Genomic DNA, 23,889 nt, shown 5'->3' on the forward strand with positions numbered 1-23,889 from the left:
TCTTGAATATGTGTGATGTATTTCAAACTCCCATTTCCATTACCAAAATCTATTTTCTTACTACACTTATATGTATTTTATTGTATTGTAACATTAAGTTAATACACTAACAATGATACATACAACTAACAGAAACAAGTGCTTAATGATCAATGTTTGGAGTATAGAGGAGAGGGGAAAACTACATCAGAGGTGCCGTCCAACATACCATCTACTGGTCAAGAGGGTGTATCTACAGAATTCTATGTATCTCAATTTGAGCTGGACGACAAGTTTCTTCCCAGTCAAATTCCAGAAACTAGAATTGTGATTCACAACAATGCAAAAAAAAGCTGAATCAACCCCAATACCATCTCATAGGAATCGGTGACCAAGTAGATGATACTCTTCGCCTTATGAGTCTAACTTCGACTCCGCATGTTAGTATTTTTGTAAAGTAAAGATTCAGCTTTCCTCAAGGTTTTTAAATTTAAAAGTCTCTAATCACGAATTCAATGAACAACAGGTACCTCAGTAAAGTTGACCCCCATTTTTGAAAAAAGACAGCCCTTTGAGGGTGATTCAATAATGGGGCCACATCCTACGTTAATCATTCAGGAATATGACAAATGGGTTCGTGATGGTCTTCTCGCTAGACATGATCAGAGGTGAGTTTTCCCCCGGCATGTGTATTAAGTTTTTATATTTTTAAAAATGTATATAATATTTTTTATACCATACTTGTAGAAGTAATTGGAAGACCATTACAAGAAGAACAAGTCAACACTTCATATACCATTGGATTTTGGAGTTGATCAAGTTAATTCAAAAAATTGGTTTTACCTTCTATCGTTTGACGGGAAGCTATGGGATGACAACGTAAGTTTTTTCCCCCTAACTGACTAATTTTCTTTGAATAACAACATGTTGTTTTATTCAGCTATATTCAGCTGTATTATTCATTTGCATTCAGCTGTATTAAGCTGTATTCAACTGTATTCAAGCTATAGTCAGTTTAATTGAACTGTATTAATCAGCTATAGTCAGCTGAATTCAATTGCTATATTCACCTTTATTCAACTTCTGCATTCAGTTGTATTCAGCTGTATTTTGGTGTATTCAGATGTATTCAGTTATAGTTAGTTGAATTGAACTGTATTAATCAGCGATAGTTAGTTGTATTCAATTGTTATATTCAGCTTTATTCAACATCTTTATTCAGCTGTATTCAGCTAATTTCAATTAAATTCAACTGTTTTAATCAACTGTAGTCAGATGTATTCAACTGCATTTCTCTGTATTCAGCAGTATTCAACTGTAGACAGTCATATTGAAGTCTTTAAATCATAAGTAGTCAATTGTATTATTCAGTATTATTCAGCTATATTCAGTTGTTTTCAATTATTTTAATCAGATGTAGTAAGCTATAGTCAGTTGTAGTCAACAGTTTTATTCACATACAATCTGTTGTATTCAACTGTATTTTTCATATGTATTTCTCTGTATTCAGCTATATTCTTTAATAGTTTGATTAATTGGACTCACACCATGTACTTAACTTTGTGTATAGCATATTGACGTCATATTCTACTATTTGAGAAAGAAGGGAAAGTACAATCAAACAAGCAACTTCAAGTATACAACTGTTTATTGTATATTCAAGACAAGAATCACTGAAATATTCGACAGGTATGCTGATATAGATAGTAATGCTAATGTAGCCAAAAAAAGGATGTGGTATGTGAGTACATAAGAGGCTACAGATTGCATGCAAATGTACCTTGGCATACTGTGGATAATGTCATGATACCAGTCAACTTGAAGGACAAACTACACTGGGTATTGACTGTTGTCTCATTCAAGGAGAGATGTATCAAAGTGTATGACTCGTACAGATCTACAGGTCATGATGCTTATGTAGTTTCTGAGATTGATAAGCTAGCTAAGCTTGTACCTCTATATCTATCAATCATTGGCTTTTACAGAGATAGTCAAGGCATAGATTGGTCTACTTACTCAGCATACATTGGCAAGTCACATAATGACCCCTTTGAAGTTTTTTCATTTCAGATCTGCCTCAACAGAAAGTTGGTAGCATGTAAGTATTCAAGCATCATTATTGTATGTTATATACAAATCTAATTGTATGCATTATTTTTAATTGTTTCAATCAATTATTTTTTAGGGATTGTGGGGTGTATGTTACAGCATACACAGAGTTTCTGAGCACTCTTGGAGAGATTCCACAAATAACATTTGATTCCTCTCTACTTCGTCAAAGATATGGTGCTCTCCTCTGGGACTATGCTATGCGGAAGATAGACGCTGATGCCATAAGCGAGAATGAAGCACCTTCAAAGATTGCTAGACAAATCACGAAGTCAGATTCAAGGATGCAGATAGTGTTAGAGTAGCTTTAGGTTATTGTAGTTTTGGAGTGTAGTTTCAAGATGAATACTATTTTGAGTAGTTTTTGGTGTAAATGGTATTTAGTTTGAAAAACTTATCACTTTATCAACAGTGTTCGTGTATGACAATTGAAACTTTTCAATCATTGCTTCACTAATTTGTTCATAAGTATTCATGCTTATTCTTCAGTTTGGATACATATTTATCTTACAGGATTCACGTATGTGTTAATACCAAGCAACTTTGCTTGAACACGTTTTAGTTAATGAACATGTTAATGTCAAAGTCAGAAACTTTATGTATGCTGATGGTAGGTTATATAAAAGAATTCAGATGTTTTTTTTCTGGATTCAGTTGTATTCAGTTGTATTTAACTGTCAAGTTCAGTTGTATTCAGTAGCATCCATTTAGATGTATCTTTCAAGTTCAGATAACACATATTAAAGAACACAATTTCAGATGTATTAAACAGGTTTTACGTAATCAGTTGTATTCAGATATACTCAGTTGTATTCAACTTGTTTTATTCAGCAGTAGTTAGTTGTATTTAAGTGTATTATTCAGCTGTATTCAATTGTATTTGATGTATTCATTTACATTCAGTGCTACTCAACTGTATTATTCATAAAAATACTTCAGTTGTATCCAATTGTATTTTTTAGTATTCATCCATACTGAGTTATACTCAACTGTATAGTGCATATGTATTTATCTGTATAAAAATATTTCAACTATATGTATTCAGAAACTATTCACGAAAGTCATTTCAGAATATATTACTTGACAATGAGAATTTATTACTTGACAATGTTAACATAAGTATTGACAAATCGTTGAAGCACTAATACATGTCAGAGTGTTAACTATTTATTACGTGGAGCATTTCTACACGTTCGCTTGTTATGTCCTCCCTGCCCACATATGCTACATAAATGTTGATTTTTCGGCTGCAGCAATTCACTTAATGTTTTATCGCGCTTCTTCTTTGGCCTTCCAGGAGGTCTTTTCCATTTGGGTGGTAGTACAACCTCCTCTGCAACATGTTCTGGTATATTCCAGTCATTTCTGTCTGGTAGCGGGTACACTGGCAAATCATATGTCATTACAATTGTATTTGATTTGTAATAGTTAGAGCAACATTCTTCTGGCATTAGAAACTTGCTCTTCAATACAGCCCAAGCATCTGGGCACGACAATTCATCAACTTGGAACCTCCCACAAACACATTTTCTCTCTAACAGGCAGACTGTGTAATTCCTCCCACCATCGTTAACCGTATGTAAGTATTCAGTTGATGGTACCACCTACATTTAAAAATAGAAATATAAGTTTTGAGCACATATATCTGAATTACCAAATGTATAATGCTGAATTAATAAGTTACATACAACTGAATTTTTTGCATATAGATGAATACATCAAATATTTAGACCAGCACAATACCAACTGCTATTAGTGCAGAACTTATCAGAATTCTGTTGTACTTTAGGCAACAGGATGCTAACAAAAACATTAGAATCATACTTTAGAAGCATTTGAATTGAACTGTATTAATCAGCTATAGTTAGCTGTATTCAATTGTTATATTCAGCTTTATTCAACATCTTTATTCAGCTGTATTCAGCTAATTTCAATTAAATTCAATTGTTTTAATCAGTTGTAGTCAGATATATTCAACTGCATTTGTATTCAAGATGTATTCAGTTGTATTCAATTAATCAACTATTTTAATCTGCTGTACTTTAGGCAACAAGATGCTAACAAAAGCATTAGAATCATACGTATTGACAATACATATTAAAATTACATATAATACAACTTTGTTAGTTATATTATGATGTATTCCAATAGTTTTTGCAGCATGCTTTTAGTTATATTCAGTTCTATTCATATCAGACCTACGGAAAAATATATCTTTTATGAGTTTGAATATAGTTGTATTCATATGTATTAATGGTAGTTCTACTTAAAAAATCATTGTATTCAGTTGTATTCATGCCATTAATTCAGTAACAATTAAGCTATATACAACAATGACGTTAAAATATAACTTACAGTCATACATTTCCTCATTCAAAGTCAGCATCTCCTGGTATTTTTTTCCAAGAGTCGTGTATGTCTGTGTAGCTTCTTTGCGGTTACTACAATTGCAACGTCCAAACATCTTTCTAACTTCTTCGAGGAAGTCGTATATTGGCAATTCCCTTGCTGAAACTAGTGCGACATTGATTGACTCAGCAATATTTGACGTCATTGTCCATCCCATGTTAACAGGTGCATACAACCTAGTCCACTTTTCGTAACCAGCTAACTCTAAGTATTCTTTCACCCTAATATCTACCTTCTCCACCTTCTCTATCAGATTGTCAAATTCAGCTTGTGTGTATGCTTTTGCCATAGAGAAGTATATCTCGCTCAACTTGGCATGACTCTTTTTGAATTTCTTATATACATTGTTCCATAGATGCCATATACAAGCAAAATGCGGTACATCTGGATACACTCTCGATACAGATTTAATGATACTCTCATTTCTATCTGAAACGATGCACATATTTTTCCTTTCACCGTATGCTATCTTGAATTGCTCAAAGAACCATGTCCAAGCAACATCGTTCTCTGAATCAATAACACCATATGCTAGTGGCAATATATGACCTGTAAATACAATTGAGTATAATTATTTTTAAAAAATGTATTTCAATATTTAAAAATATTAACAGATTGTATTATAATTCAGATACTCACCTGCACCATCCAACGTGCTTGCCGAAACGAATGTCCCGGTATAGTAAGATTTTAGGTGACTTCCATCCACAACAACAATAGGTCTACAATGATCAAACCCCCTTATAAAGGCATACAAGGATATATACACGTACATGAATTCATTTTTGGCGATTTTACCATTCTTATGTGGGAACCTGGATATGTCATATCCATTGTATATAAGTATTCTGGTAATTTTTTGTATGAATCAGCCGGTTCACCTCTCAGAAAATTCATTGCCTTTTCTTTAGCCCTCCACGCCAACATGTAGCTAACATCTACACCTAAATCTGATTTCACATCATCAATAATATCCCTTGGAGTGTATTTCCTCTTATGGTTTGTAAGCTTAGGCCTTATCATACCACCTATAAGGCTGCTACTAGCCTGCCGCTGCTCATACACCTTGTTCTTCAGCGGACATGTATGGTTATCATTGAATTCTCTCACTTTGAATAGTTCTGATTTGTTAATACTTGAAGCCTTAAACCTCCATTCACAATCTTCTGAAATGCGTAATAATGCATAGCTGCAAAGAATTAATTATTTTACATTTGATTAGCATAAGTGTTTACAAAAAATGCAGCTCATATACAGACAAATATAATCTGACATAGATACATCCTGACATCTATATATATAAATTTTTATACTACTGAATTCTATTATAGTTATATGCGTTTGAATACAATGAATACAACTGAATACACTTGTTTGTATATGCATACACTTAACACCACAGTAGACATAATAAGAAAATAATTAGAGCCACTGTTGTGTATTTATACTAGTAAAATACATATGAATACATGTATTTAAATGACCTAAACTAACATATGTTTACTTCATCTGTGATCATCTAGATGAAATACATAAATACACATAAATACAACGACGTTAAACTTACAGCTCAAACAAATAATCGAAAATACAATGGAATTTTTTTTTAAATATATGCAAACCTGACAGCATTAGACCTATCAACCCGGAATTGAAACCTTTGAGCTATAGCATAATTCTCCATCACCTCTTTCAATGTATCCTTATCCTTATAAACTTTTCCAGCCATAACCTCCTTTTGATTAGTTTTTGAAATTATCAAATCCTTGTGGAGTTCGAACACTCCAATCGCTTCTCCTGAATTGACAAAATCTAGAGCCAGTGTATCATCTGTATCGGAATCGTACCTTTGAACTCCTTCGTCTATTTGCACAATATCGCCTTGATTTAAACTACCTCCGGATATAAGATCTTTTTCGATAGTTGTTATGCACAAAGGATACATCCCAAATTCTCTGTTCTCTTTTTTCAATTCTACATAAACTCTGCAACCCATATCATTGTGTATTTCAATTGGTGTGCAATTTCCTTCTACTTTGTATTGTATTTTAATTGTCTTGGAGATCAAATCGATACCCAGTTGATTTGAAATTGAAACAACCAGATCATTAAAGGAGGCATACTCCTTTATCAGTATTCCCTCAATTGAAAAATCGATGTAATTGCCCTCATCGTTCCACTTGCCAGAATCACGCAACAAAACTGTTAAACTTGCCATATGTATAGAGGATGAATACCTTATTTTGTATATAATTTGTATCAATCGAAAAAAGAGAGAAGAGAATGGAAGAAGTTCGATCAGATATTGCTCTGTTTTTTCGTTGTATTCACGTTTCTGAGATGCTGTCTTTGAGCAGAATACAGATTAATGTGTACTAGTTTTAGTTCGTTGAGTTAATTTAGGAGAATATCATGTGATTTGATTTCCTTCCGTTTTAACAAGTTTAACCTTCCAGATTCTGCGCAGATACGTTACTGTATTTCACGTTAAAGCCGCTTAAATACAGTTAAATACATATCAGATTTAGCTGGAATTCTTATTTTTACGCCTATTTTTTTGGTTGTATTAATGAATACAACATCTCAAATACATGAAATACATTGTATAAAAACATAAAAGATATCTATAACACGTAATATAACAAAGAGTATCTATAAATGGCTAATTAGATCTAAAAGATGGTGCTTTATGAAAAATTCTCTAGAAAAAATAGATGATGAATTGCCGCCTATTTGTGTAAATATCCCACTTTAACACCCAGCATTAACATAAAAGATGAGTCCTACTTTTTCTTTCTATTGACATTTAAGTCCTAGTTGTCAGTTGTGTCAATATTCTTTTCAAAATATTGAATAAGGTTGCCATGATACTTTGAACTTATTTAGATCAGATGATTAAAAGTAGTTAATAAGCATCAAGTATTATAAATTACTTTTTATGTGTTATAACTTTTCTTATAATCATATTTCTTTTACTTATTATAATATTAATAACTAAAGTTAAAAGTCATCTAAAGCACCATTAGAACATTTTAGATGAATTTAAGAGCCCGTTTGGACATAAGAATTTTTTTAACTTTTTTTCGAAATTAGTGTTTGGCCATAAAATTTTCAATTTTCACTTGAAGATGAATTTTGAAATTTTTCGAAAATTTGAAAAACTCTAAAAAGCCGTTTTTCAAAAATTTTACTCAAATCACTCACAAAACTTAAAAAACAACCCAAAATTATATTCATTTCCAAATACAATTCTAATTTTAAAATACCATTTTCACTTGAAAATTTTTTTACTTTTTTTTTTGGAATTTTACAATTCTTATGTCCAAACGTCCCCTAAGAGACTTTTGCAACCCAATATTACTGAACCAATTTCATATTCGAATTGTGATACACTGTTGAATCCTAGTTCTATAGCGTCACATATCTTGTAAGTTTGACTTTGATATTGAACTGTCTCTCCACCATAGCTAAAAATATTTTAGGACACGAAATTCATGCTCTTGATGCTTAATCTCTTGTTCTGAAATATCATCAACTATATAGGGCAAAAAGAAACACTTATAACTATATATGGCAAGTAGGTGTCATTTAGGGTCATTAAGTATCCAAATGGATCAGTCAAAAAATGCATGTAGAAGAATTATCAGTAGGAGGTAAAGGCAGATTAGCCTACCTTGCCAAAGGGAAAATACCACAAGGATTTGAAAACCTAGACAAGAAATGGTGTGATAAAGATGTAATGTCGTCTTTTCAGCAAAATGTTATATATCGAAAATCTATGTGCCATTCCTTGTTATCTGTATGAGATAATACATTAGACAAAGAACATAAAAAATATAAACAAGAAACATTTAAAAATCCGTTTGCCTATGATTTTGCCAATTACTTTAGTGAATTGACATCAGATTATTACTCCGATCACCTCATCTTATGGACTTCAGCAAATATCCTGGTAATATTACTAATTTTCATAATTAAGCTTGTTTACCTCGAAAATACGAGTAACAATTAAATTTGTTTATGATTTTAAGGATATGTAATTTGGTTCAATACTAATTAATAACCAAAAAATCTAACATACAAATGAAAAAGTAAGTGAAATCAAACCAGTATGCAAGCCAGTCTCGACCTCGGGCTAAGGTGGTCTCGAGGTTGGTCAAGAACAATAAAGTAAGAACAATAAAGTTAAAGGACAATTCTGATGAAATATGAGCAAGAAAGAAAGCGAGTATATTCTTGCCAATGATTGATGATGGTTACAAATGATTGGATAGGGAAACCCTAAATAAAGTACATTTCTATTTACGATAAGGAATCTTATTGGAACAGATGTCTAACCGCCTAGTACGATTAGTACCAACTCGTACAAATTTATTCCGAAATTTATGCCATGATCTTGGGGACGTGGCGGGAATCTTGCTCATTCTGTTACAAAATCATAACGGCTCCATCTCGAGGTTGATCATTCTTGGCTTCGGTACTCGTCGTGCACTTTGATATTTGATCCTTACGTTCTGCCCTCGAACTCGAACCCGGTCCATACTAAGTTTATCCCTCGATATGAGCCCTCTGTTCCTCGATGTGAGCCGTCGAGCCCACAAAATCGGGGGTACATGATTTTACTGTATACAGATAGTCCCCGCGTTTCTTAGAGTAAAATGATAAGAAACGATTTGAACCTCCATTTTTCGGAGCCTTCGATGATGACTTCATTCTCGTGATGTAGGCGCTCGAAGTGACCGAAAAGACCCGTCAGTTCGCTTCCCCAAAACATTAAATGCTTCTCGAGTGGTGGTCGGCCATTAGCGTCGTTGAACCGTCGCTGCTCACCTATAAATATAAGGTTTAATTTCAGAGAAAGCTTTACTCCAATCTTCAAACCACCTCTAAACTTCTTCTATATCTCCGTCTCTTCATCTCTTTACTCTCATTATCTGCTACTCTCATTCCTTTTAGTGTCAGAAATTACCAAACTCCGCCTATCTCTATTTTTTCTAACTCGAATTAATGGCAAAAACTTCAAAGACAGTTTCCCAAAAGGAGAAAGCTTCCTCCTCCTCTTCCCGGCCGGCCAAACTTGTGGCGCCGACCCTTCATGAGATTATTCCCGACCCCTGCGTGATAAAGAAAGACTTCAACGTTGAACCCCCCTTCCCCCCTCCCGTAATCCCAAGCCAATGCGAACATGTATCCCGATATATTAGTTCGATAACTAAGAAGCATCTCAAGGCCATGAAGAAAGACCGTGACTGGGGGGACGAAGTCGTGGTACAGATCCCCGACCCCGATGAGAGCATTACTACCCATGTGGAAGGGTTCTTAAGTGTTTACACTTACCCCTTCACACTAGGTCCCATTGATCTAGTAGTGATTGACTTCTGCAAAAGATATGAAGTTACCCTCGGCCAGATCCATCCCTCTTTCTGGTGTATTGTGATTATGCTGCGTTACTTCTCTAGCAAGGCCGAGGGATTAGATTTTACCCTCAACCACCTCATTCGGCTGTATCGGCCTCAGCTTTTTTGAGTGTTGATCAAGCTTCAACGTTGATCAAGCGAAGGCTTCTTTGCTAGTAACAATGAGGATAAGAACTGAGGTTGGATGAGCCGGTTTGTCCGAGTGAAGACCTCGGACGTCATCCCTAAGGGAAAAATACCGTTCCTAGAGAAGTGGAATCCCAAGCGTAAGTGAAGTCCCTTTCCTAGTATCTTCTTATACTCCATTCCTGCCTTTAGTAATGCCTTTGCCTTTTTTGCAGCTGTCACTTGGATGCCCCATGCGATCCTTGACCTCGAGGATTGGGTTCGAAAACTGGCCTCGACCTCCTCGTATGACAAGCACAAATGGTGTGACTTATCGAAGGGCAAATGAGAGGCCAAACACCATGGTAAGTTCTTCTCCCAGGTTTTTTGATGCTTTCCTTTTATTGGAGATGTCATCCTACTTATGCCTATTTATGTAGGCATTAGAGATGTCTCCGAAATGAGGCTAGCCCCGCCCAAGAAAGAGACCGAGTCCCCGGTTCCCAAATCGGGGAAAGATAACAAGAGAAAAAAGGCTTCGAAACCCGAAGACCCCCAGGATAAGGGGGCCCCTACTCGAAGGCCAAGGAGGAAACTTATTCATACAGACTTAGATACAACCCACCAGTTTTTAGATGATGGGGAAAATGAGGGTGAAGAATCGACGTTGATGGCCCGAACCAGGAAGCCAACTGAGGTCGTCAAATCTTCTAAATCGGAAACCCTGTCTCGTGAAGAGGAGGCTCCGAAGAAAAATGTAGGCAAGGTCCCGAAGTCCCCTGAGATCGAGATTATTCCCCCGTTTCCGACAAGTACATTGGATAGGGCAGGTACCGAGAATCCCGAGGCTAATTAGAGCACCCCGAGCAATGATCTCGGGGCCATGACAATATGTCACTCCCCTCATCTGCCATCTTATTCCGAGGAGGCAATAAAGGACGCTCAAGCTCTATGAACGCCCGACCTGAGCAAGGTCCTCGCAGAAGATCTTTTTGAGGATTGTTTTACTGGGGTCGATGATGCCGCCGACCTCAATGATGCATCTACCCTCTTTGAAGAGGCTCATCGTCTCTTCTCTCGGGTAAGCACTGACTCTTATTGTTGCAATATGTTTTGTTTTCTTCTCCTTCTACATTACGTGCTGTGCAATTTGTTCCCTTCCCTTTTTTCATTTAGAAGGGCACTTTCTCTTTTTGCATACTAACCGTGTTATTGTAGGCATTGGGGAGTATTTTAAGGCGAGGACGTGCCCTCTCGTAAAGGGAGAACGGTTGTCAGCTTCCATGCTAAAGAATGATAACAATAAGCAAGAAATGCCTTTGCAGGGCGACGATGTTCAAAGCAAAGCGAACCCAGACCGTGGGATTAGAGAGGATGTATTGACTGAGCCTGCTGCGCCCGTGATTTCTAGTTTTAGAAAGGCAGTTTCTCCTCCGCTGCCATCTTCTTTTTCCGTCGAAGGTACTTTGAGGCAAGAGGGTTAACTGTCGCCGATTCAGTCTCCCATCGAAGGTGCTTCGAGGGATACTCGAAACTCGAGATCATATACACTAAGCGACCGTGGCCAACCGGGGTTGGCTCTTTCGGTGCTGAGGGAGCTAGACTGGCAGATGCGCGCTCGTCCTTCGAGGAAGCTCATCGGCTTCATTCTAAGGTTAGTTTTGGCGCAGGCTTTTTAAGTTTCGCGCCTTCCCTTTCTTATTGAATTTTCTTTTGCAGGAATTTGATAAGCTTATGTCCGAGCTGCTTCGCCGTTAGGCTAGGCTTTGAAAGCTTAGGATGGGGAGAAATCCCTTAGGCTCCTTTGTGACGAAAGGGAAGTCAAGTTGGCACGCTTATAGTTTGAGGCGAGTCGAAGCTTGAATTATGAGAGCTACCTGAATGAGCAGGTAGTTTTTGTTCCGAGGGAGTGTGTGTTCCTTCTTCTATCTCTTGAGGCTAATGATTCGTTTATTTCAGTCGCAGAAAAAGACGGAGAACCTGGAGTGCCTTCGTACCAAAGCTGGCCGAGACAAGCGCGAGTACGATGAGTTAAAGGCTCAGGCGGACGTTCAGGCTTCAGCGGGGAAGGGTGCTCTAGCCAAGGCCTCTTCCTTTGAGGTTCAATTTCGCATAGCTAGTGATAATAGTTCGGTTTGAATAGATATGATTACGAATCTCGAGTCTGAGCTTCTGAAGATAAAGGCCGAGGTTGTGGATGCCCGGGCTGAAGCCATAATGAGCCGAACTAAGGCTTACTAGAAAGTGGTGGCCTATTTGAAGGACGTTGCCGATGCTCAAGCTGAGATAAGAAGGACTCTTGACCGCGAGGGCAGGAGCAAGAATATGCTCGGTGTAAGTCTCGAAGGGAAACCCTCGAAGAGATCCATGCTAGGGGCTTTGACCTTTCGAAAGAGGTGAAGCGGGCAAGGGCGGATGAGCGTGATGCTAAGTCACTTCTGTCTGATGCTGAGGATAGCGAGAATGAGGCTTACAGGCCATAGTCCTCGAGGGCGACATAGATTTCCTTTTCTGATTCTGTACATAGTACTTTCAAAGTACGTTACAAATGGAGCTTGTATTTCCTCTCATATATGTATAAAAGGAAATCCTTGCGGTTTCATTTTTCCTGTATTTCTTTTTGCCTTGATTTTAGCTAGATGAACTAGTTTTTGAGTTAGAAGGAATCCTTAGAATCGTGATATGGCCCTGGGGATCACTAGGCTAGCCCGTAGGCTCTTACGCGCTCGGTCGATGCAACCTTTTAGTATAAGCCGACGTTCAAGCTCTTATAATTGTGCTATTAGGCATGTTTGGTCAACTGTTTTGGGTTCAGTCTCCGAGTCAGGTATCGAATCAAGCTCATTCGACCCTCAAGTTTTTGAATCTCAACCTGGCCCTTAGGCTCTTACGCATTGGGTCGGTACGACCTTTCGTGTGGGCTGGTGACAGTAGCTCTTATGCTTTGGGTCAATGCAACCTTTTATGTGGGCTGGCAACAGTGGCTCTTATGCTTTGGGTCGATACGACCTTTAATGTGGGCTGGCGACAGTGGCTCTTACGCTTTGGGTCGATGCGACCCTTTATGTAAGCTTTATTTTTCTCTCGATAAGGATTTTTTAAAGTAATATTTGCCTGACTCTTCGATGGTTTGATGAAAACCTCGATTGTGAGTCGTTATATGGCGATGATCGAGCACCTCAGGAGGTTTGGCTCGATGGTTGAGTATCTCAAATCCTATATTATGAGTTGACATGGTCGAAGCTCTTTTGCCTATATCGAGGGTAGCCTGTTTAATCGGTTCTTTTCGAAGTAGATTCGAAGTAATTAAAGGCATGTGATTTTGTAGCGATGGTCGGCCATCCCCGAGTCACGTTAATTTGGTTGGTACAACCTTATGATCGTAGTCATTTGTGTTTGGTCAGAGCCTTTTAGTCCCAAGTGAAGTAGTTTCGGCATCTATATCGAGGGTATGCCTTTTTAGGGGTCTTACAAGTTCGATATATAGCCTTAATTTTGAGATCGAGTTTATGCCTTTAGTAAGGTCTTACTAGTTTTACATGCCTTTGAGGTCTTACAGTTTTGGATACTTGGTACAAGTATGGATCATGCCTTGCTTGAGGTCTTACAGATATTGTCACTTGGTACAAGTGTGGTTCATGCCTTGCTTGAGGTCTTAAAGATATTGTTGTTGCCTTAAATAGGTCTTACAAGACCGAGGCTTCCCGTATGTGGTCTTATGGCCTCGGGTTTTGATAAGTCGATGGTGGCAATAGGCGGCTGTCATGCCCCAAAACTGAGGGGCGCGACCGACGCTCGACTGGGTAACCCCAGTCAAGCGGACCTGGGTGCCTTTCCTATCCCACGTGTTACCCCGCGTTTTCATTATCCGTTAACCAAGTGAAATAGCCATTTATGATTTAAACATATTCTTACGAGATTTACATATTATACATGGTTACATAGCGTGGTTTACAAGTTACACTGCCCAAATACAAAATACATAAGTACATAACCCACATTTCCTGTCTACGGAGCCTCTAGGGATACAAAAGAGTGTTACAATACTTGCCGGTAACAAGGATACCTTACGCAAATACCAAAATAAGATTTTCAGGAGGAAAAGCGGCATGAGCCACGCAGGGTCCCGAGAGGAAAAATGGGCTCACCAATACAGCTGACGGAAAGTGAAGGAGTGCTACTGTTGGTGGACTGGAGTACCTGCTATAGAACCACCTACAATCATAACACGAATGCAGCGCCCCCGGCAAAAAGGACGTCAGTACATTTGAATTGTACTGGTATGTATGAGCAAACTTTACCCCAAGTAAAATCAAGAAATACACAGGTAACAAACAGTAATAGAATCAACAATCCAATGCACATTAAAGGAACAACCAAAGCCAAACAAGTTCCACAATCTCTTCTTTTCCCCTTTCAACATTATTTCATCACATCAATGGTTTCACAACTTTCACATATTTTCATTTCAATAGTGATTTCGATAACTTTTCCACCCTTATTACCTCGGCCACCCTTATCACCACAACCCATACCTTATAACTTCGTGTTGCGGCGCGCAACCCAGTCCCACCGGACAATCAAATTTCACACGACAACAACAATAATTCACAAAGAATTTCATAACATCAATACCATTTCCATCATATGCAATATCCCGTATACAATTTAAGTCACAACGATAATTGCCCGCGACAAGTCACGTATGATATTACCACAGTTGTTTCAATTGCATCAATTACGATTTCTTTCCATCATTTGTTACACAGTTCTTACCACATGAACACATTCACACACACACACACACACTTGGTTTGTTTCCATTTACTTACACCATTATATCGCGAGACTTAACCAACAACGTTCAAAGCATATTAATCACAAGAATCATCATTTCAAGGAAGTACAAGTTCATATCAACAATTCATACATTTGGGCCCAAGACACCATAGATGTCACCAAGCAGTAATTCATGTACAAAGTGTTGTCGTAATCATTCAACTCATTTATGTCATTTCACAATACCATCTTTCATTACTTACCACACAGGGTTTTAGCCATTATACACATTCCCACATTTGGACACATTAACATTTTTTCATTCGTTAACACATACTCCCATATCGTCATCCTCAAGCATTTACAAGCTTAGCACATAATAAGGTAGGCACATCAAATCACTTTTCACAATCACATATAACACGGTGGTGTGGAAATCAACTAAGATAATCAATACACATATTTTCATACAAGGTACACATACCGTATGCTCGTCACAACAAGGGGATTCTACAAGAGTTATAGTTAGCCATACATACCTCAAAGAGCTTTTCCTTAAGTTAATACAATGTTCTAGAAATTCTAGCAATGCTAATCTAATTCAAGACATAACAAAATTGAACACAAATTAGAAAGATATTCATAATTCTAGCTCATTCGAGCATTTTATCAAACACCATATGTGTGTTAAATCTTTATGATCCTTTTATAGAGGATTTCATCAACCCACAATCCATACTTTTCCATCTTTAGCTCAACAATGTTTCTACAACCTTTGACAACACATGCAAGCAAGATAACAACTCCAATACCCACAAACATTCTTTATAATTACCCATCTTTAGCTAGATTCGAAATTAAAAGTTAGGGTATAAAATCTTACCTCAAGGATGAAGGCCTAGTGTGATTTTCCTTGTTAATCTTTTAAGATTTGATCAAGAGTTGTAGAAGAATTGATGAGGGATACTTTCTCACTCTAGGGCACTCTCTCACTCTAAAAATATTTGATTTTTGCTCAAGAAATGGTCCCTTGAATCTATTTGACGAAATGAGGTTGTTTTATAACAAAAATCCGGATTTTTGCATAGCCGTGCCGCATGGGGCAGCGTGGTAATGAAAAATGTGTTTAGAAATGAAACTGGAGGTGCTCTGATAATTTACACAGCCGTGCCGCATGGGGCGGCGCGGTAGTGTAAAATTCTGTGTTGCTTTTGGTAATTTGGTCATAACTTTTGGTAGGACTGTCCGAATGACGAACGGTTTGAAGCGTTGGAAACTAGGATCAAAGAAATTTTATTTTATAGGTTGTGCATCACACAAATCCTTATATAACTGGAGATATGAATGTCCAAAGTGAGGTCTTGTGCGCACTCATTTGCATCTTTCGTCTCTTATGAAATTTTCCAACTTGGCTTAGACTTAGGCCTCTCCTTAGACCCCAATTCACTTCTACTATGACTTATACACTTATTAACATATCCAATTGATATCCATAATCTCATTAATCCTCATTTGCATGCAAGATAAAATATTTGGCCTACCTTGGCACCACGAAATCTTAAATTACTAAGCAAAATTTTCTGGGGCTTTACATTCTCCCCCGCTTAAGATCATTCGCCCTTGAATGAGGATCAAGTTTCATTCATTAGCCATCCTTATGTAACTTCTGCTTTTTCATATTATCAAATATATCATCAGCCCCGAATTTGGCTAACTCCTTAAATTTCCGAAAATTTCGCCAGAGTTTCCTTTGTAACTAGACCTATCCACCTGTCAGAGGACCCCAAATACATATCCTAACAGCATATACATGTTTCATAGACATAACATAACTTGTACAACACCAACCATGGCCGCATAGGCAATATACATAGTCAAAATGGAATAGTTTAACATAGATCAAATCAAAAGATAAGAGTTTACAGGAACCAAATGCATGAAAGCTATTACATAACTATTTAAACAAATGTGGGTACTTCTTTCTCATTTCTTCCTCGGTTTCCCAAGTGGCTTCCTCAACCTGCTGGTTCCGCCATAACACTTTTACAGAGGCAATTTCCTTAGTTCTCAATTTCTGGACTTGCCTATCAAGAATGGCAACTGGAAATACTTCATAAGATAGTTCTTCATTAACCTCAATAGCTTAAATTGGCACAATAACGGACGGATCTCCCACTACCTTCTTCAACATAGACACATGGAAAACCGGATGTACCAACGACATCTCGGGTGGCAGCTCGAGCTTGTATGCCACCTGACCTATCCTCTGAATGATTCTATACGGTTCAACATACCTCAGACTTAACTTCCCTTTCTTCCCGAATCGTATGACTCCCTTCATGGGAGATACTTTCAAGAACACCCAATCATCTAATTGGAATTCCAATTCTCTTCGAGCACATCTGCATAGGATTTCTGACGACTCTGAGTAGTTTTCATCCTCTCCCGAATGACTTTAACTTTTTCCATAGCATGATGCACAAGATCTGGCCCTAACAGTTCTGCTTTACCAACCTCGAACCACCCAATCAGAGATCTACACCTCCTTCCATACAATGCCTCAAATGGGGCCATCTAAATACTAGCGTGAAAGCTGTTATTGTAAGCAAACTCAACAAGCGGCAAATGGTCATCCCAACTACCTTTGAAAGCTAGAACACATGCTTGCAACATATCTTCAAGCGCCTGAATAGTCCGCTCTGCCTGACCGTCAGTCTACGGATGGAAGGCCGTACTGAGATTTACTTGAGTACCCAAACCTTGCTGAAATTTCGTCCTAAAGTTTGCTATGAACTGAGCCCCTCAATCCGAGATAATATAAACTGGAGTGCCGTGAAGTTTGACTACTTCCTTGATGTACAACTGAGCATACTGTTCTGCAGTATCGGTGGACTTGACTGGAAAGAAGTGCGCTGATTTCGTGAGTCTGTCCACAATCACCCAAATTGAGTCAAACTTGTGCATAGTGAGAGGTAATCCTACCACAAAATCCATATTGATCATTTCCCATTTCCACGTTAGAATTTCTGTGCTTTGTAACAATCCTCCAGGCCTTTGATGTTCAGCCTTCACTTGCCGACAGTTCGGACATTTTGCCACAAATTCCGCCACATCTCTTTCATGTTATTCCACCAATAAACTTCTTTGAGATCATGATACATTTTAGTAGAACCTGGATGTACGGAATACCTAGAAGTGTAAGCTTTTGCCAAAATCCTTTCCCGAAGACTATCAATATCTAGAACACATAGGCACTCTTGGCACCATAGGGTACCATCATCAATGCCAAAAGAAAAGATGTGATATTGTATTTATGAATTCCCTCCTTCAGCTGTACCAACAATGGATCGTTGTATTACTTTTCTTTGACCTCCTCTACAAGTGACGATTCAACCTTGTGCTACACAATTACTCTCCCTTCACTAGAGTTCGCAAGACGAACTCCTAGACTAGCCAACTGGTGAACCTCCCTGGCCAACGACCTTTGATATATCTCCAAGTGAGCTAACTACCCATAGATTTCCGTCTAAGAGCATCCACCACAACATTGGCCTTTCCCGGGTGATAGAGAATCTCAATATCATAGTCCTTGAGTAGCCCGAGCCATCCTCTATGTCTCAGATTCAACTCCTTTTGTTTAAAAATATATTGAAGGCTCTTGTGGTTCATAAATACATCAACGTGGACCCCATACACATAATGTCGCCAAATCTTTATACAAAAACTACCGCCGCAAGTTCTAAACCATGTGTTGGATAGTTCTTTCCATGATTCTTGGGTTGCCTAGAGGCATAATTGATCACCTGGCCATGTTCCATCAATAGTGAACCATCTATATCACATTTATCTTGCAACTTGCTCTTCCAAATTCTTAACAAAAGACATTACTGGATGAGTTTTCTTATAGAACCTTCTATTTAAAAGGAATAACATCTCCTAGCCTGCGCACACACCTTAATATCATTAACATGCAAGACATTGCATCAAGTGTAATGTAACATTGTGCTCAGACCTTTCCTGGGCAACCTCTTTCCTCCTTGTGTGCCTTATAGGATTTAAGAAACCACACCACTTACCCTTATAAACATTCTCGTGATCTCTCTTTACTGTTCAACACCACCCAAAACGCATATCAACACCCTTCGTACATATTCAATTCAGAAAGCACCACTGGCCTGAACAATATATTGGTACCATCTTTTCTTTCTAAATGGAATATTCATTACCATTCTATTTTGCTCATAGTGCATAATTAATAGCCTTATTTTGCCACACACTTGTCTACCTTCCGTGAACTTGTAATATCATTGTGCCTGGTTTAATGAGTTTATCATATCGCAACTTCACCACCAGTAGTCTTACTTTCCATTATATGTAGACATGAACTATCTCTAACTCCTTTAGTTACCATTCAGTGTCACCCAAGTTAATAGCATTGCGGTTAGTCCTTTATACCTTCTATTAACACTTGTGCTCCAGGCGAGTCCACCATTCTGATATGAACTATTTTGCGATAACCATGGACATCTCAATTTATAGATTTTCTTCTTATTTCTTCTCGCCTCATTATTCCTAGCTAGTGAATAGCCACGTACTCTTCCACATGTTACATGGTCTTTTTCCTTAATTTTTTTAACCCACTCACCTCTTAATTCTTGTTAGGATATTTGTGGGAAAGTGTGTTCACCCATATATCACTTAACACTTATTTGCTTGTAAGGTTTCCATCAAGCCCAAATACTCTCTTGGGTTATTATAGCATCACATTTATTTCTCCCACTCGTTCCACCTTTCTTAACATCTTGGAACTTTAGTTGAATTGAAATTCCATAATTAACCCATTCTAAAATCTCGCAAAACTTTCACCTTTGATTTATAGTACTTCCTTGGGATGCATTGTCCCAAGCCCTCCAACAAGTATAGAACCCCTTTACAAACCTACTCTTAGTTTCTAGGATCGTTAACCCTATCATTCACATTTCCATGTATGAAGAATTTACCTTCCTTAACCTTCCACCTTTTTGGAGGTACTAGTGGTCTATCATTAGCATATCCTTTCAGATATGCATTATCCATTATCACTTTTCTAGACTACGCCTATCTTCAACAAAAATATTCAAACATCAAAGCTACATGGTCTTACTCTTGTTTCATTATATTTAAGTGGCCTTGCTATGGCCCTTCATCCCCCACTTAGGGCGAATGTCCCGTATTTTGACACAAGTCTTGAATTTAGCAACTTCATGGACATATGTTTCATTTCTCTATTCCTCACATATATGTTCGAGTATTAGGGAGATTGAAGTCACAATAGTATTAACCTCATAAGTCCTTTGCTCTTATTCAGCCACACGGGCTTGGGATTCCAATTCCTCATACCAATATCCTTTAGGAGTGTAACAAAACTTCATACACTTATGGGGTTCTTATAACATTCGTAGCATAAGGGTCTTCTTATTATGGGTTCAATTGACTCTCATTTCATAACTTCTTGTCTCCTAGGAGAGACTTGCACTCTCATCATCAATCTCCTGGTCATGTCTCCCATATATCACGTGCTTATATAACCAGTTTTCTTTCACACCTTAGGATCATTTACGTACTTCTTACACTACCCACATGTGCTAGTCAAGCTTATATAGCACTTATCAATTCAATGTTTCTTTGGAGGTTATAATCATTTTTAATACTTTATCGAATAAAGTGTGCTTCTGGTACTATGTACGTACCTCATATATTTATACCATTCGTTCAACATAACACATATGGCATCTCCTTAATATCCAGGCCTTTGCCCACTGGTCATTCCGTATGACAACATTACTTGAAATAGACAAAAGAGCGTCTAAACTTACCTTGAATCTCAACGCACGAGTTATAAGACAATCTTATAGTAAAACTTTATCGCACGATCTGGAGTGTTGAAGAAGGGTAATATTCCTAAATGTCCATGTAGCCTCCAACTTATAGATATGGTCAACAACACACCGATAAGAAGGACTCTACTAGACATGGCTCCGAGACATCCTAAGACACTTTAAAACCTTAGGCTCTGATACCAAGTTTGTCACGCCCCAAAACCGAGGGGCGCGACCGGCGCTCGACCGGGTAACCCCAGTCAAGCGAACCTGGGTGCCTTTCCTATCCCACGTGTTACCCCGCGTTTTCATTATCTGTTAACCAAGTGAAATAGCCATTTATGATTTAAACACATTCTTATGAGATTTACATATTATACATGGTTACATAGCGTGGTTTACAAGTTACACTACCCAAATACAAAATACATAAGTACATAACCCACATTTCCTATTTATGGAGCCTCTAGGGATACAAAAGAGTGTTACAATACTTGCCGGTAACAAGGCTCCGGCTATACCTTACGCAAATACCAAAATAAGATTTCCGGGAGGAAAAGCGGCATGAGCCACGCAGGGCCCCGAGAGGAAAAAGGGGCTCACCAATACAGCTGACGGAAAGTGAAGGAGTGCTACTGTTGGTGGACTGGAGTACTTGCTATAGAACCACATATAATCATAACACGAATGTAGCGCCCCCGGCAAAAGGGACGTCAGTACATTTGAATTGTACTGGTATGTATGAACAAACTTTACCCCAAGTAAAATCAAGAAATACAAAGGTAACAAATAGTAATAGAATCAACAATCCAATGCACTGAAAGGAAAAACCAAAGCCAAACAAGTTCCACAATCTCTCCTTTTCCCCTTTCAACATTATTTCATCACATCAATGGTTTCACAACTTTCACATATTTTCATTTCAATAGTGATTTCGATCACTTTTCCACCCTTATTACCTTGGCCACCCTTATCACCACAACCCACACCTTATAACTTCGTGTTGCGGCGCGCAACCCGATCCCACCGGACAATCAAATTTCATACGACAACAACAATAATTCACAAAGAATTTTCATAATATCAATACCATTTCCATCATATGCAACAACCCGTATACAATTTAAGTCACAACGATAATTGCCCGCGACAAGTCACGTATGATATTACCACAGTTGTTTCAATTGCATCAATTACGATTTCTTTCCATCATTTGTTACACAATTCTTACCACATGAACACATTCACATACACACACTTGGTTTGTTGCCATTTACTTACACCATTATATCGCGAGACTTAACAACCAACGTTCAAAGCATATTAATCACAAGAGTCATCATTTCAAGGAAGCACAAGTTTATATCAACAATTCCTACATTTGGGCCCAAGACACAATAGATGTCACCATGCAGTAATTCATGTACAAGGTGTTGTCTTAATCGTTTAACTCATTTATATCATTTCACAATACCATCTTTTATTACTTACCACGCAGGGTTTTAGACATTATACACATTCAAACATTTGGACACATTAACGTTCTTTCATTCGTTAACACATACTCCCATATCGTCATCCTCAAGCATTTACAAGCTTAGCACATAATAAGGTAGGCACATCAAATCACTTTTCACAATCACATATAACACGGTGGTGTGGAAATCAACTAAGACAACCAATACACATATTTTCATACAAGGTACACATACCGTATGCTCGTCACAACAAGGGGATTCTACAAGAGTTAAAGTTAGCCATACATACCTCAAATAGCTTTTCCTTAAGTTACTACAACGTTCCGGAAATTCTAGCAATGCCAATCTACTTTGAGACATAACAAAATTGAACACAAATTAGGAAGATATTCATAATTCTAGCTCATTCGAGCATTTTATCAAACACCATATGTGCGTTAAATCTTTATGGTCCTTTTATAGAGGATTTAATCAACCCACAACGCATACTTTAACATCTTTAGCTCAACAATGTTTCTACAACCTTTGTCAACATATGCAAGCAAGATAACAACTCCAATACCCACAAACATTGTTTATAATTACCCATCTTTAGCTGGATTCGAAATTAAAGGTTAAGGTATAGAATCTTACCTCAAGGATGAAGGCCTAGTGTGGTTTTCCTTGTTAATCCTTTAAGATTTGAGCAAGAGTTGTAGAAGAATTGATGAGGGATACTTTCTCACTCTAGGGCACTCTCTCACTCTAAAAATATCTGATTTTTGCTCAAGAAATGGTCCCTTGAATCTATTTGACGAAATGAGGTCGTTTTATAACAAAAATCCCGATTTTTGCACAGCCGTGCCGCATGGGGCGGCGTTGTAATGAAAAATGTGTTTAGAAATGAAACTGGAGGTGCTCTGATAATTTACACAGCCGCGCCGCATGGGGCGGCGCGGTAGTGTAAAATTCTGCGCTGCTTTTGGTAATTTGGCCATAACCTTTGGTAGGACTATTCGCATAACGAACGGTTTGAAGAGTTAGAAACTAGACTCAAAAACCTTTTATTTGATAGGTTGTGAATCACACAAATCCTTATATAACTTGAGATATGATTGTCCAAAGTGAGGTCTTATGCGCACTCATTTGCAACTTTCGTCTCTTTTGAAATTTTCCAACTTGGCTTAGACTTAGGCCTCTCCTTAGATCCCAATTCACTTATACTATGACTTATACACTTATTAACATATCCAATTGATATCCATAATCTCCTTAATCCTCATTTGCACGCAAGATAAAATATTTGGCCTACCTTGGCACCACGAAATCTTAAATTACTAAGTAAAATTTTCTGGGGCTTTACAGCGGCAGTCCTCAAGTCATCAAGGATTTCTTGGCCCAGGAGCCATTACTTGTAAACTTGTTATTTTCTCATTGAGGTCTTGCCATTTTGGAGTTTCCGACCCGGAGGTTATGTGACCTTGAGTTTTCGACGCTAGTCCCTGAGTGTTCGGGATACTTTTTGCTTTGGAGTCGTTTTGTAACTTTGATGTTGCCTTATTGAGGGCTTATGAGTTTGGAACTCTGACCCGGAGGTCATTCGAGCTTTTTATTGTTGCCGCCAATCCCCGAGTGTTTGGGACGTTTTTTGGCTTTGGAGCCGTTTTGCAAAAATGTCGAGCTTCTTTGAAACGCGAAATGCTTTGGAAAGTATTATTTTGATTACTTGGTGTAAGTATACTTGTTTTTGCTGTTAAGGGCTTGATTATTCTATGC

At 37.9% G+C, this 23,889-nt stretch overlaps 2 protein-coding genes across 2 annotated transcripts; one reads left to right on the forward strand and one right to left on the reverse strand.

Annotated features, from left to right (window-relative positions):
• Nucleotides 1-3,251: 3,251 nt before the first annotated feature.
• LOC138879270 (uncharacterized) lies at nucleotides 3,252-6,715 on the reverse strand. The gene is made up of 5 exons (XM_070158874.1): nucleotides 6,120-6,715; nucleotides 5,313-5,686; nucleotides 4,444-5,046; nucleotides 3,821-3,888; nucleotides 3,252-3,692 (listed from the first exon to the last, which is right to left on the reverse strand). The coding sequence occupies exons 1-5, from the start codon at nucleotides 6,713-6,715 to the stop codon at nucleotides 3,252-3,254; spliced, it is 2,082 nt and encodes a 693-aa protein (XP_070014975.1).
• Nucleotides 6,716-10,479: 3,764 nt separating this feature from the next.
• Nucleotides 10,480-12,502, forward strand: LOC138879271 (uncharacterized). Its single transcript, XM_070158875.1, has 4 exons — nucleotides 10,480-10,849; nucleotides 11,238-11,419; nucleotides 11,979-12,152; nucleotides 12,335-12,502. Exons 1-4 carry the CDS (start codon nucleotides 10,480-10,482, stop codon nucleotides 12,500-12,502), a joined length of 894 nt encoding a protein of 297 aa, XP_070014976.1.
• Nucleotides 12,503-23,889: the final 11,387 nt, after the last annotated feature.

The sequence above is a fragment of the Nicotiana sylvestris genome, chromosome 10 (assembly GCF_000393655.2).
Source record: "Nicotiana sylvestris chromosome 10, ASM39365v2, whole genome shotgun sequence".
Classification (NCBI taxonomy): Eukaryota; Viridiplantae; Streptophyta; class Magnoliopsida; order Solanales; family Solanaceae; genus Nicotiana; species Nicotiana sylvestris.

What these genes read in the sequence shown, in the direction of transcription:
- LOC138879270 (XM_070158874.1), bottom strand. Translation starts at nt 6,715, where the DNA reads ATGGCAAGTTTAACAGTTTTGTTGCGTGATTCTGGCAAGTGGAACGAT. An exon ending in AATGGATATGACATATCCAG is followed by an intron (nt 5,047 to 5,312) that starts GTTCCCACATAA and finishes TTGTATTTACAG; the next exon opens with GTCATATATTGCCACTAGCA. An exon ending in GAATGAGGAAATGTATGACT is followed by an intron (nt 3,889 to 4,443) that starts GTAAGTTATATT and finishes TGTTTTTGTTAG; the next exon opens with CATCCTGTTGCCTAAAGTAC.
- LOC138879271 (XM_070158875.1), top strand. Translation starts at nt 10,480, where the DNA reads ATGAGGCTAGCCCCGCCCAAGAAAGAGACCGAGTCCCCGGTTCCCAAA. An exon ending in TGACTGAGCCTGCTGCGCCC is followed by an intron (nt 11,420 to 11,978) that starts GTGATTTCTAGT and finishes CGTTTATTTCAG; the next exon opens with TCGCAGAAAAAGACGGAGAA. An exon ending in TAGCTAGTGATAATAGTTCG is followed by an intron (nt 12,153 to 12,334) that starts GTTTGAATAGAT and finishes CCGCGAGGGCAG; the next exon opens with GAGCAAGAATATGCTCGGTG.